The sequence below is a fragment of the Megalobrama amblycephala genome, linkage group LG15 (assembly GCF_018812025.1).
Source record: "Megalobrama amblycephala isolate DHTTF-2021 linkage group LG15, ASM1881202v1, whole genome shotgun sequence".
NCBI lineage: Eukaryota > Metazoa > Chordata > Actinopteri > Cypriniformes > Xenocyprididae > Megalobrama > Megalobrama amblycephala.
Window position 1 is genome coordinate 11,462,974 of NC_063058.1, and position 14,343 is coordinate 11,477,316.

The following is a 14,343-nucleotide window of genomic DNA, read 5'->3' on the forward strand; positions in this document are numbered from 1 at the left end:
GCAGCCTTCCAATAATAATTAATATTAATATTAATATTATCAATAATAGAGTTCCAAAAGAATTTTCCTCTAGGTGTTATTTTATTTTGTTTTTGGAAAATAGTATAAATATGTTTGTTCTTGCATTTTTTTATCAATCAGTTCAAGACCATTTAAAATTAATTTTGGTTTTGTCATTATAGATGAACAAGAGTGAGAGGAATAGCCCGAATTAAATTCCTTAAAATGCACAGGGAAACTATGGGTTTGCATGAATTGTTCATAAGTTAAAAGATTCCCATAATTATCAAACATGTTCATAAGATGATTAATATCCCTGTTAAAACTTAAAAATAAATTTTGGTTGACATGATATGCCGTTTTTTTTTTTTTTTTTTTTTTTTATAAATTTTATTGAACAGAGAAACACATTCCATACAGTTACAACAATACTGAAATTTCAAATGCTAGGGGGATATACAAAAAAAAATAATAATATAGGAATACAATAAAAAGGACACATGATATGCCGTAACCATTGACTGTAACGTTCATATGACGTCGTCCCTCCGTCAGCCAATCAGAATCCAGGACTTTTGCCGCTGTTTAGAGCGCCATGTTTCAATGGACAGACACTTTTATCAAAACATTAGCTATAATATCGCTTTTAGGCGACATTAAACGAGTTTTAGCACCCGTAACGGCGGAACAGACGGGTTATTTATCACACTCGTGTCGTTTCATATCAGTGTTGTTGTGATATGAGCTTGTAATGTTCCTCACAGAAGCGCTTCATGTTGGATTATTGTGTTAATGTAACTCTGGCGACTTAATAAAGTCTTCAAAGGTAAGTAGAGACTATTTAAACTATACTGAAGTTCGTAAACTAGTGCTAAATGAACAAGCTACTGCTGCGAAAGTGCGGATAATGTGTAATGTGTTGCAGAGAAACGATATATATGTGTGTATGTAGGATTAACAATGTTTTATGATGATACATACGCGCTAGCAAATATATTTACAGAGTTTCTCTCGTTTTTATCAGTTAAATGAGGTGTAAGTGGATATGATTGCTGGTCATTTCCTGTCTCAGATGTGTTATTCGTCCTCTCAGGTCAGCAGGATGTCCATTGATTTTGACAGTGCTGCTTTACAGACACAGCAGGAGGAAGAGGAGGAGTATGATCAGGAAGACTATGCCAGAGAACAAGAGGTATCTGTACAGTTACTGAACACTGCACTTATTTCACAGAAATACACAAACACACCCACCACACTGACATCTGTCATCTGTAGTGAAAACACGTCTGATGCTCTGCATACTGTATGTAGGAGTATCAAGGACTGATTATTTTAATCTAGTAGATTAAAGGTGCAATATGTAAGATTTTTGCAGTAAAATATCCAAAAACCACTAGGCCAGTGTTATTTATTTTGTTCACTTGAGTACTTACAATATCCCAAATGTTTCCAACTATTTGTAAATCATGAGAAAATTGCCATTTTAACCAAGGCTCCGGGACGTGTGAGGAGTCGCCTGTCAATTGCGTCATACCCTCGTTACCCTCGGTTTCTGGTTTTATTTTGTAGAAACCATGGAAACACCAAAGACGCTTTAATATTTATATGTTTTAATAGACAAGAGAACATCTGTTTTGATATATTTATACACAGAAAACTAATTGTTGTTATATATCTCAACATGTTTAGTCTTATTGTTTGGTCTTATTGACTGTCTAAATTGACTGGCATAATTTTGACTTTTTATGTCATAGTTTCGACTTTCATCTCATAAATATGACTTATGCTGTGTTAGAAATTGAATACTTCCCTACTATATAGTATGTGAAAAACAGTACGCCAAAAGAGTAGTATGTCTGAATACATAGTTTTCGAGAAATAGTTGGTCTTTTCGCCTACTGTTTTTTCGAATACTATGTATTTGGACATACTACTCTTTTGGCGTACTGTTTTTGATGTCATATGAACGTTACATGAAGGTTTACTATCCCATGAGGCCATGGGAGAGGATTTATGAATTGAAGTCACGCAACTGATGCTGGTAGGTCATGTGACAGTAACAACATGTCGGATGTACGTCTGAATTTCATTCATACTACACACATCCACACTATATATAACATTTTTTTTTTTTAAATCGCGAAGTAAATTCAAATGAAGTACCTGCTCAGACAGTACGTGATTTTGGGCGCAGAGCTAGTGTCGTAATTTCAACTTTTTATGTCATAATTAAGATTTACAAAATTTTCCTTGTGTGGACTTCCATAATTACGTTCTACTGAGGACAGCAATTTAAAAAGTGCCAACATTTGTTTATTTGTTTTATCTGTCCAGTTCACTACTTAAAAATATCCTGGCTCTTCCAAACTTTATAATGGTAGTGAATGGGGGGCGAGATTTTGAAGCCCAAAAAAATGCATCCATCCATCATGCGTCGTCTGCCAGAAGCTAGTTATTTTATATATGGATATTTTTCTTCACTTTAGAAGGCCTTTATTAACCCCCTGGAGCCGTATGAATTACTTTTACGATGGATGGATGTGCTTTTTGGGTTTCAAAATCTCGGCCCTCATTCACTACCATTATAAAGCTTGGAAGAGCCAGAATATATATATATATATATATCTCTGATTGTGTTTGACTGAAAGAAGGTAGTCATATACACCTAGGATGACTTGAGGGTGAGTAAATCATGGGATAATTTTTATTTTTGGGTGAACTAAACCTTTAATGACTATTGCAATCATTTTTTTTGACTAGCCACCATTTCAATCGTGCATGTAAATACAGCTTACGTTACTGAACGCGTCACAGATTGATGATGTAAAACTCTGGACGAGTCTTCTTGCATGTGTCTGTTTATAACGTGTCTTGACTGCCGTACCATCTGACATTAATGACAACACAGTGTGACATGGCTTACAGCAGGGATCATGTTCATACAATCTGACAAGCTACAGTGATAAAGGACTATTATGAATCTATTCTATCTATTACTTTATCACAATGTATGACTGTTTAAGTGAATAGGAAAAATGCTAAATTGTGATGATAAAAAAAAAAAAATGGAGACAAAAATGGTGGCCAGTTGCTGCTTTTAAACAGATACACTTCCCATTATACACTATCATTCTTAAGTTTGGGGTTAGTAAGAAATTAATATTCAGCAAAGTGCATTAAAGGGTTAGTTCACCCAAAAATGAAAATAATGTCATTAATTACTCACCTTCAAGTCGTTCCACACCCATAAGACCTTTGATCATCTTCAGAACACAAATTAAGATATTTTTGATGAAATCTGAGAGATTTTTTTCTATCCCTACATTGACAGCTACGCAACTGAAACTTTGACGTGCTCGAACTTACGTTTCCCACAACTGATGTTTGAGTTGATGAATGTTTATATGTGAAATATGTTTATATGATTATATTTTTGTCAAAAGCCTAAGTTAAATCTGTTCATCACTAAAAGCGATCGAGTCTCTTCAGAAAATTTGGACTAAACCGCTCGATTCATATGGATTAGTTTTTAGGATCTCTTTATGAACTTTTTGAAGCGTCAAAGTGGTAGTTGTGTAGACTGTCTCAGAGCTCTCTCTCTCTTTCTTTAAAAAGATCTTAATTTGTGTTCCTAAGATGAATGAAAGTCTTACTGGTTTGGAACAACATGAGGGTGAGTAAATAAAGACAAAATCTTTATTTTTTTGCTGAATTAACCCTTTAAATTGATTTAAAGGTGACTGTAAAGATAAATGTTGCAAAAAATAAATGTTGCAAAAGATTTCCATTTCAAATAAATGTGGATGTTTTGAACTTTCTATTCAAACAAAGAATCCTGAAATTTTTTTTTATAAAGGTCCCGTTTTTCGTGTTTTTTTTGAAGCTTTGATTGTGTTTATAGTGTGCAATATAACGTGTTCATGTTTCGTGTGTAAAAAAACACAGTATTTTTCACATAATTTACTTATCTGTATACCGCTGTTTCCACTGTCATAAAAACGGGCTGATGACTTCCTTGTTCTATGAAGTCCCTCCTTCAGAAATACGTAACGAGTTCTGATTGTGCCAGCGGTTCCTGTGTTGTGATTCGACAGCAGTTTAGCGCATCTTGCCCGGAAAGGTCACGCCTCTTACCATAACGTGGAGATGCACGCGCTCAGTGTTATTGTAAACATGTCTTTAATTTTACCCTATCAATTTGAGCCGGAATCAGACCCGGTGATTGGACTGCGGGATGAAAATAACAGCGTTTCGACGACATGGCGACAAACACACTCTACAAACGCAACTCTTGTGTATTCCTGTGGGCGGAGGTTAGTCAAAAAACTGTTTTAGTGACGTCATTAAAGAAGGAAGTAGAGGGATGTAGTCCAAACTGGCCGTTCGATGTAGGCGACTTCTGTTAAATAAAATATCTCGCTTGGCATTGAACTTTGAGCTTTAAAATTTTACAGATTTTATTTATACTCTAACAACAACATTACACACTAACTAAAGTTTGAAACATGGGATCACGAAGAACGGGACCTTTAAAGGTGCTGTATGCGAGTTCTCAAATTCGTTGTTGGACATTGTTGATATTTGAAATCAAACCAAACAAACACACCCCTCTCTTCATTGCTCCACCTCCAAAACTCACAATTCTAACCACCCTGCTCCGAGTTGGTCTCGAACCCCGGCCCGTTCGCCGCTGACATGCGAGGCAATGCACTAACAATGACGCAGTTGACAGTGTGCAGTGGTTTAACAGCAAAACTCTCACTATCTGGCCGCTGTTTCACACACAATACAAGTGGATGTCTTCATGAAAAATAAAGCGCAGTTGATGAACGAACGACAAGAAAGCACAAAAAATGAACTTGCAGTGCACAAGAGTAAATACAAACAAGAGTTTGTTGTTAATCGCCAACAGCACAGCAGCTCCAGACCATCAAAACCCAGTGTTACTCACATGAGTAGCGGGATCAAAGCCGCCTCTTTTGAGCTCTTTTGTATAGAGTGCCTCAGGGATGACGAATTTTTGTAGGCAAAACCCGGAAGCGAGTTAGCATTTTAGGACTTCCGGTTCCAACGCCGTAAAGTCTATGGGTTTTTTGAATGGGTTTTTGCTAAATCGCCTGAAATAGGGGCTTTGTTAACCACAGACCTTAAATATTTTCACGTTTTGATCTATGACATAAAACACACCAGTTATAACCCACTTGTGATTTTTTTTAAACTTTTACTGTGTCTTAAAAACGGCGGTTGCTAACAAGTTGCTAAAAGGGACTACTTCCTTTGGCGGGGACTTTAGACGTCATCATGACAAACAGGACATTTGGACAGCATTTCTCATGAAAAAGTGGATAAGTATTCATAACAGCACAGATCATAATCTGCTAACATGTTTTTAAATAAAGTTGTTTTTTAAATAAAGTTTGAGGAAGCTTGGTGGTGACGTTGATCCGCGACCATGGTGTGCTGTAGTCCGTTTATAGCCTACTGTTAGCCTTTTATATCTGACGACTTTATTTAGGCTTCAAAATCTATAAATGTTGTGTTCACTTGTAAAGATTATCTTGAAAGACAAAACGTGTAAGTGTCATAACCCTTTGTTAAACACAGAGCTTATTTTCTGCGATTTTTCCAAAAGTCTATGGGAAAAATGCACAGGCTTTCGATCGAGGGAACCCGTGCGCCGCTAACTTCTGGGTTGGCCTACAAAAACGCGTCATCCCTGGGGACACATCCCTGTGTCCTATCTCTTTTTCTGCAGTTTTTTTTTCTGCAGTTTCTCCCTCTTGCTCGTTCTCTCTCCTCGACCGTCATACGCCCCCTAATGCTGATTGGTTAGACGATTGTTGTCGGTATCGCCCGACTAACTTCCAAACAGTGTTTTTGAAATGCTACTGAGTGCACCTTTAAGCAGAAAACTGTTTTCAACATTGATAATCATAAATGTTTCTTGAGCAGCGAATCAGCATATTAGAATGATTTCTGAAGGATCATGTGACACTGAAGACTGGAGTAATGATGCTGAAAATTCAGCTTTACCATCACAGGAATAAATTACTTTTTAAAATATATTCAAATAGAAAACAGTTTCTTTAAAATTGTAAAAATATTTCACAATATTACTGTTTTTGTGGAATTTTGGATCAAATAAATGCAGCATTAAACATTTACATTAAAAAAAATCTTACAGATCTAAAACTTTTGATTTATAGTGTATACTTATTTGATTTGCTGCTTGCTATTGTTAGTGGTACATGGTATTTTTTGGGTGGAGACAGTTTTATAATAATAGACAAAAATCTTATTGAACAAATTTTCGTGTGTCTTCAATATTGGGAACTGTTATGATAATCAAGTCCTTCTGTGATATGGCCTTCATGCACTGTAACCATTAATAAATGCTGTAAGAAATGGAACATTTAGTGTTTTTCATGCGACTTTGTTTCAGCGTTAACAAAAAATAAGGCCTTACAGCTGACTTTTACTGTACATGTAGTCAAGTCGCCCAGCCCACATTTGTTGAATAAGTTATTCATAATAGTAGTTAAAGATTCTTCTGTTTTCGGTCACTTGTGTTTGTTTTTAAAAGGCAGGTCTTCTCCAATCAGAAACGTGTGTTTTCTGAGTGACTCACCTTACAGCTATCGGCTGTATGAATGAACGTTTGCTGCCATTAGTGCAAGTGCAATGCAGTCAGGTGTGTTTGTGTTTCCACTGCCCTACATACTCACTGCTCTTTACTGAGAGATCATTAGAGCTCCTATCTCTGGGTAAATGTTTGCTCTGATTGGAGGGATCAATTATAGGCACCTTCCATATGGACTAGTATCAGAAAATAATAGTATGAGGTGAATGGTGACCATGGATTTTGATGTGCATCACATGCACTGTCATTTTCACAGGCTGTTTGTCTTTTTGGTCCATCAGAGGAGGAATGTTTCTGCTCCAGTTAACTGAAACGTATATTCTGACCCCCACAATGGGCCGACCTCAGCCTGGACAAATGAGGATTGCTTAGTTCCTCGTTTTCTGCTTTCTTTTCTCATATGACTCACGCTGCTGATATCCAGCATTGCACACAGTAGTCCTTCAGTATGTCAGTGAGTCCTGCAGGAGCTGTGGTAGGAGTGTAAATGCGGGAAAGTTTCGTTTCTGAGGGAACGTTTCAGGATGTGAGAGTCATCCAGCAGGAGTTATGGAGGGTGAGTTTGACTGTCTGTCCTTTTGATTTGTTTTATCATGAAGTGAATGATATTGGAGTTGCTGTAAGTTAAGTGTGCGAGGCTCCTTTAAGACACCTCTGGGCCATGTGTTTGTGTGAAAGTTCAGCATGTCTGTAACCGGGCGGGTGTGTTTTTGTAAACGGTTGCTATGGGACCTGCAGTGAATCGGTTGCTTGCACATGATTGTTTCATTTCTCATAGTTTCAGTTTTAAAATTGAAGTTGTATTGAGCAACTTCTGAGAAAAATGATGATAATGTTTAAAATTACATTCCCCAAGAGATGGGCTCAATATGGTCTTGTGTATTCGTGGTTGACTGAAACTTTTTTTAGAGATGCAGGATAAAAATAAATAAGAAATTATTTATGGTCAGCCATGACAAAAAAAAATAAAATAAAAAAAAATAGCAGGATTGGATACTCCTGATCTAAAACATACACGAAACAAACTTTGTACACAGTTTGTCAACCATGTTATGAAAGCTATACAATCATTTGTTTATATAATATTTACTTACTGATTTATTTATGTATTCCTGATTGTTAGTTTGTGTAAACTGAGGCTAAAATGTGTGTTTTTAAAGTGTCATGAAACCCCAAAACACATTTTTGAGATGCAAACAGCCTTTACATCAATGAAAGCACCAAGGGTTTACTCATTCTAGGCGCTCTGAACCGTGCCAGAGCACGTTTGACAAATGTGATCGCTCCGTACCGTGCCCGGGTGCGGTTCGTTTAGCCGTCCCTGACCCGCTTTCAAGAGGTGGGCCAGAGCACGGTTCAGTTGGGCTCGAGCGTGGTACGCGCTAACTGTGCCGGAACACAGAACAGCTACTACTTTAGTGTGCGCTACTGTCATCGTTATGACGGCCAACATCTTTATTACTACTTGCATAGTACACTTTTCAATTAATGTAATTAATTCAAGTGTTTTGGGGTTTGTAACGGGGCTGTGAGACTTCAGTGTAAACGCCCACTGCTGTGATTGGCTGACATCTTTCCATTTGAAATAGCTAAGTCTCTCGAAAACTTTTAGGACGTTTTTACTATTTCAGCTCTCAAGGTTAACTAATCATAAAAAGTGTTGCATTACAGGGTGGGCGAGAGCCGCGACGGAACGGCACGAGGCCGGTGGCGCGAGAGTTAATGAGCCCCACCTGGGAGGAATGTAACACAGTTCGTATATACGGGAAGAAGGAGGCGGGAACCGGCGAACATTCAACAAAACTTTAATACCAAAATAAACAAAGAACAAAACGAAAGTAATGCCGGCAGACCCCTGCGGATGTCTGCCGGCCACACAAACATAATAAAACATAAAATAATATCCAGGCCTGGATATAAAAAAATAATATCTCGTCCTTCACTGTCGTCGCTCCTCCGTTTATGCTCCCGGAGCTCCTCCGTGAGAGACTCAAGGCCGGTGCGCCTCCCAGGTGGGGCTCATTAACTCTCGCGCCACCGGCCTCGCGCCATTCCCTCACGGCTCTCGCCCGCCCTGGTCGCCACAATGTAATATAAGTCTAAGGTTTCCCCTGAATGTGTCTGTGAAGTTTCAGCTCAAAATACCCCATAGATTTTTTTTTTAACTGCCTATTTTGGGGCATCATTATAAATGCACCGATTCAGGCTGCGGCCCCTTTAAATTCGCGTGCTCCCCGCCCCCCGAGCTCGCGACTGCCTTAAACCGCATAAACAAAGTTCACACAGCTAATATAACCCTCAAAATGGATCTTTACAAAGTGTTCGTCATGCAGCATGTCTAATCGCGTTAGTATGGTTTTTATTTGGATGTTTACATTTGATTCTGAATGAATTTGAGGCTGTGCTCCGTGGCTAACGGCTAATGCTACACTGTTGGAGAGATTTATAAAGAATGAAGTTGTGTTTATGAATTATACAGACTGCAAGTGTTTAATATTGAAAATAGCGACGGCTCTTGTCTCTGTGAATACAGTAAGAAATGATGGTAACTTTAACCACATTTAACAGTACATTAGCAACATGCTAACGAAACATTTAGAAAGACAATTTACAAATATCACTAAAAATATCATGTTATCATGGATCATGTCAGTTATTATCGCTCCATCTGCCATTTTTCGCTATTGTTCTTGTTTGCTTACCTAGTCTGATGATTCAGCTGTGCACAGATCCAGACGTTAATACTGGCTGCCCTTGTCTAATGCCTTGAACATGAGCTGGCATATGCAAATATTGGGGGCGTACACCCCAAGTGTTGCGTCACAGTCGGTGTTATGTTGAGATTCGCCTGTTTTTTGGAGGTCTTTTAAACAAATGAGATTTACATAAGAAGGAGGAAACAATGGAGTTTGAGACTCACTGTATGTCATTTCCATGTACTGAACTCTTGTTATTCAACTATGCCATGGTAAATTCAATTTTAAATTCTAGGGCACCTTTAAATAATGAAATAATGTTAAACGGATAAAGGAAAGTTGATATATTTTAAAAGACTTCAGGTGTTCTCAAATCATTATCAGTTATTTTAAATTACCCAAGATACAAAGCTACTAATAGCAATAATATCATACTAACATCCCGGTCAGTTCTTGCGCCTTAACAGTCTGGCAGAAGAGAAAAAGGTTGTGGTGGCTATGGTTCTGAATGATTGTTTTCTTGTTTTAGCTCCACAAGCTCCTGACTGATCTCCCTGATGATATGCTGGATGACAGTGGTGACTGCCCCTCACCTGAGCTCGACCGCTCCACCTGCAGTCACCCAGAAGACAACAACAGGTACACTATACATACCAAAACTAGTGCTTTACTGCTATATCTCCAAGGCTAATATAATTTTTTTTAATTATCGGCATCAGCCAATACATATTTGTTCGGTAAGTGTCTAAAGCAGGGCTTTTATTTTGCGCAGACACACAAGAGCTCCCATTCTCTGTCTTCATTAGCTTACTGTTGTTGTGTAATAGTTCTGTATAATAATTGAAAGTAAAACTGTTGGCATTCATAAAACATACATTTTTAATATATTTAACATTTATAATATCTAATAAACATTTACTGACACAAACCACATAAACTTTGGCAGTTCACACTGTTTTTGTATGCAGCCTGAATAAAAACGCGTGCACACTGATAAATACATAAATGTATTGGGTGTCTGTTTGTCTTTCAGACCGCAGCAAGCCTGGAATGTGCCACAGTGGGAGCCTCCAAGACCTTCCCATGAGGAAGTGAGTTTATCTGTTTCATTGAAAAGATGAAAATGGTGATGTAAAACTAAATTACTGCTGGTGCATTTAATGTACTATAACAAGTTGTTTTTTCTTGCGTGTGTTACAGCAATATGAAGAGTACGATCAAGGATCTTATCATGAGGACTACAGTTATAAGAGTCACACGTCTCAGACCAACAGTCACCCTCATCACCTCCAGACCGGGACAGAACATTTACCCTCCGGCTGGGACCTGCAGAACGGACAGAACTACCAGTACCAGAGCGGAGACTATGCACACTCATCTGCAGGCACGGACGAGTCCCACGGCACTGACTTCTCCACTGGGGATGGAGCGGAGCAGGAAGCGTACACCCATAACGCTCTTCATCATGGGGCAGGTTACCATGGAGACGAGGGCCACGGAGAGCATAACAACATCAGAAACCGCTTTCAGGTGAATGTCTGTAGCCGATTTTTACTTTATTTATTAAAATTTGTATGCCTATTTAATAATTTTGCACATTTGTGTAAGGTTTTTGATAATGGAGGAGCTGGGAACAAACCCACTGACCACTACAAGGCCAGTTACCACCCACATCAACCTTCAAATCAGCCGAAGATGTTCAGTCCTCAAGTGACCAGTCAGAATGGCCACTTTGACCAGCTGCAGAGGGACTTCCTGGATGCAACACAGAGTGAGATACTGTTATACATTACCATTCAAAAGCCAAGGCTTCATTTATTTGATACAGTAAAAACAGTAATATTGTGTAATAATAAAAAGCTGAATTTTCAGCATCATTACTCCAGTCTTCAGTGTCACATGATCCTTCAGAAATCATTCTAATATGCTGATTTGCTGCTCAAGACACAATTTTTGCTGCTTAGTATTTTTGTGGAAACCAATTTATTTGAAATAGAAATCTTTTATAACAATGTTAATGTCTTTACTATCACTTTTGATGAATTAAAGCATTAATTTCTTTTAAAAAATCTTACTGACCCCAAACTTTTAAACCGTAGTACAATTGATATAATCTAAAATTGATTGAAAACATATCTGTATTGAGTATGTTAGTAGTATTTTGGGATATTGAAGTGTGTTGTATGAATGTTGTTCAGATACAGCAGAAGGTCAGCAGCTGGCGCAGCTACAGATTTTAAACCAAGCTCAATCCAGACAGATTGAGGAGCTGGAACAGAAACTAGAGGACTGCAGGAGGAGGATGAGATATCTGGAGCACCAGTTCGCCATCGTCAAAGGTCAGATTAATAAGATTAACTGTTTTAAATTCAGCTCTGAAATGTTAGTTTCAAAAAGGTATTAGCCATTATAATCAGCTGCGGCTTTAGATAACCAGAGGCCCCTGGGCTACAGGATTACAGTACTACCCCGAATAAAAATGTCACTATGCCATTAGTCCATATAGACATTTCAATTTGTGCTCAAGTATGAATAAATTCAACTGGCATAACTTTAGAAACACTTTCTTGTTTTTCTTGCTGAAAAGCCAAATCCAATTTTTAGTAATCGTCACTCTCGATAGATATGGTTGTTTTTTTTTTGTTTTTTTTTTTGGTTTTTCACCATGGCCAGTTTTGAGAATTTGAGTTTCACGATATCCTCTTCACACGGTCATACCACCGCACAACTTTTCGAATGCTGTCTGTATGAAAGTGCAATGGGATCTATCAACTGTAACTATAGTGACGGTGACTAAGTACTGCATGTCCTGATATTGCTGAGTTAGATGCGTTCCTGGGTCAACATATTTTGTTGATCCTGGAACAACATCCTAGTCTGAAAAGGTAATCTTAACCCTATTCCTACCCCTAAACCTAACTAGGGCTGGGCGATATATCACATGAGATTGTCACGCGCATTTCGTCAGTAAAGCCGGTTCCCTGATTACCGCTAAATCGCCATCACCTGCTTTCAAATGGAGCGGCATTTAATAGACAGAACTAGGGATGTCCCGATCAGGTTTTTTTGCCCTCAAGTCCGAGTCCGAGTCATTTGATTTTGAGTATCTGCCGATACCGAGTCCCGATTCGATACTTCTATAATACATCAAAAAAAAGAATAAAGAAGAGCGAAAAAAAACAGATCCAGGACGTTCCTTATTTTTTATTTAATTACAAACAGAGCACTTCTGTGAGGTAGCTTGAACAATCAAGTAATAAATAACATAAATTGTTCACTTCACTTCACTTTATTGCAACAGTAAATATAAAAAAGGCTAATATAAAAACAAATATATTTGGTTTGATTTGGGTATGCTGCAGTCTGTGTAATAACTAAAATAATGTTTATAAATATATCATATTTTCTGGCTAGTTTACTTTAGTTTTTTATAATACACCATACTTTAACCCAAACTGAATAATAAAAAACAAGTTTAAATGGGTAAATCTTCTATTATTATTTTTGATTCTTAATTTTCTTTTCTGTCATACTCAAATTCTTGTTAAAACACATTAGACATGCGTATTGTGTGCATTTTGAACACTTTTTGTGTGAAATTATATTTATTTTGTCCATCAAAAGTGTGCTTTCACTTTAATTACGCATCAGCAGCGCAGCGTGTGTCTCAATCAGCTCCCTGGTTCAGTAGTCAGGGCACTGATCAGGGTATCAGCCACATTCACTTTCATTATATACTGATTCACGACCTAGGGAGCTAGGGAGCTGATTGAGACCAGGGATAGACTCGGTGCCGAGACGATCGCGGCATTGCTGCTTACGCGACGCTCCTGCCTGACGCTTTACGAGCTGCTCCTGCTGCCTGTGTGAATGCATCCGTTGGTTGACATGCATGCTGAAAAAAATATGCGCTACTCACGCGCCGCTTACGCTTGCAGTGTGAAACAGGCCTAACTCTGTGCTACCGCATCACTATAGATGTGTTTAAAAAATAATGAGAATATACATATATATCCGAGTCCTGATCGGGAGGTAACGTCCGATTCCGATCGAGTCTGAAACCACATGATCGGGCCCGATTTCCGATCACGTGATCGGATCTGGACATCCCTAGACAGAACCGTAGATCACTAACAAGCTACGCAATATTGCGTTCATTATCGCAGATGAATTTTACTGACGAAATGCGCGTGACAATCGCATGCAATATATCGGTCAGCCCTAAACCTAACCCTCCCATAAGTTATCCCAAAAATCAGAGGGAATTGATAGATGAATAACACTGATGTTGAAGCACCAATTCATGATTTTAAGCCTAAACTTGACATAATCTGTAAAATTGTCCCTCAAATCCGATTTGAATGTTGTTCCAGGATCAACAAAAATGTTGACCCAGGAACATGTTGAACTCAGCAATATCAGGTTATGCACTAAGTACTAGGGGTGGGAGAAAAAAATCGATCCATCGATGCATCGCGATCCTCTCTCCAGCGATTCTGGATCTCAGAATCGATTCTGAGCTTAGTTTTTATTCAGATGCTCGATGACGCTGAGTGTGCTTTAGAAACACCCGGATTCTGCTTGCTTCCAATTCCTCACCACACATACACAACTCGAACCTTCCGTAAAATAATCTTTCATAAAGTTCGTAAACGCTGAAGCGAATTACGACATTCGCAGGCTTCACTGCACAGGAGAGGCACGCGCTTTGTTTGATGTTACACTTGCAGTGCGCGGTCTCACCCATCGGTATTTTCCTGAGAAATGCACTACGAAGTCATCATTTATGTTGTTTGGAATGCAGTGGACTTATATATTTAAAATATGAAACTATAAATGTGGTATTGTTTGTAGAACCTTTTTTTTAATCTATCGGTTATCAGTGTGGATTATTGCCGATAACCAATAGATTAAAAAATTTGTTATTCGTATGGATTATTGCCGATAACCAATAAGAAGAAATATTTTTTTGATTAAAGATAATGATGGCCGATGAATTGAAAAATT

The 14,343-nt window shown here is 38.2% G+C and overlaps 1 protein-coding gene across 2 annotated transcripts in view; it reads left to right on the forward strand.

The window, feature by feature from the left end:
• Positions 1–546: 546 nt before the first annotated feature.
• cep152 (centrosomal protein 152) overlaps positions 547–14,343 on the forward strand; it is a 33,000-nt gene continuing 19,203 nt past the window's right edge. For both annotated transcript variants that reach the window (XM_048157783.1, XM_048157784.1), the window contains exons 1-7: positions 547–826; positions 1,094–1,192; positions 9,866–9,975; positions 10,370–10,427; positions 10,537–10,866; positions 10,945–11,107; positions 11,535–11,675. In XM_048157783.1, the coding sequence (XP_048013740.1) occupies positions 1,103–1,192; positions 9,866–9,975; positions 10,370–10,427; positions 10,537–10,866; positions 10,945–11,107; positions 11,535–11,675 (892 nt within the window). In that variant the 5' untranslated portion in view covers positions 547–826; positions 1,094–1,102. The remainder of the gene's footprint in view (positions 827–1,093; positions 1,193–9,865; positions 9,976–10,369; positions 10,428–10,536; positions 10,867–10,944; positions 11,108–11,534; positions 11,676–14,343) is intronic.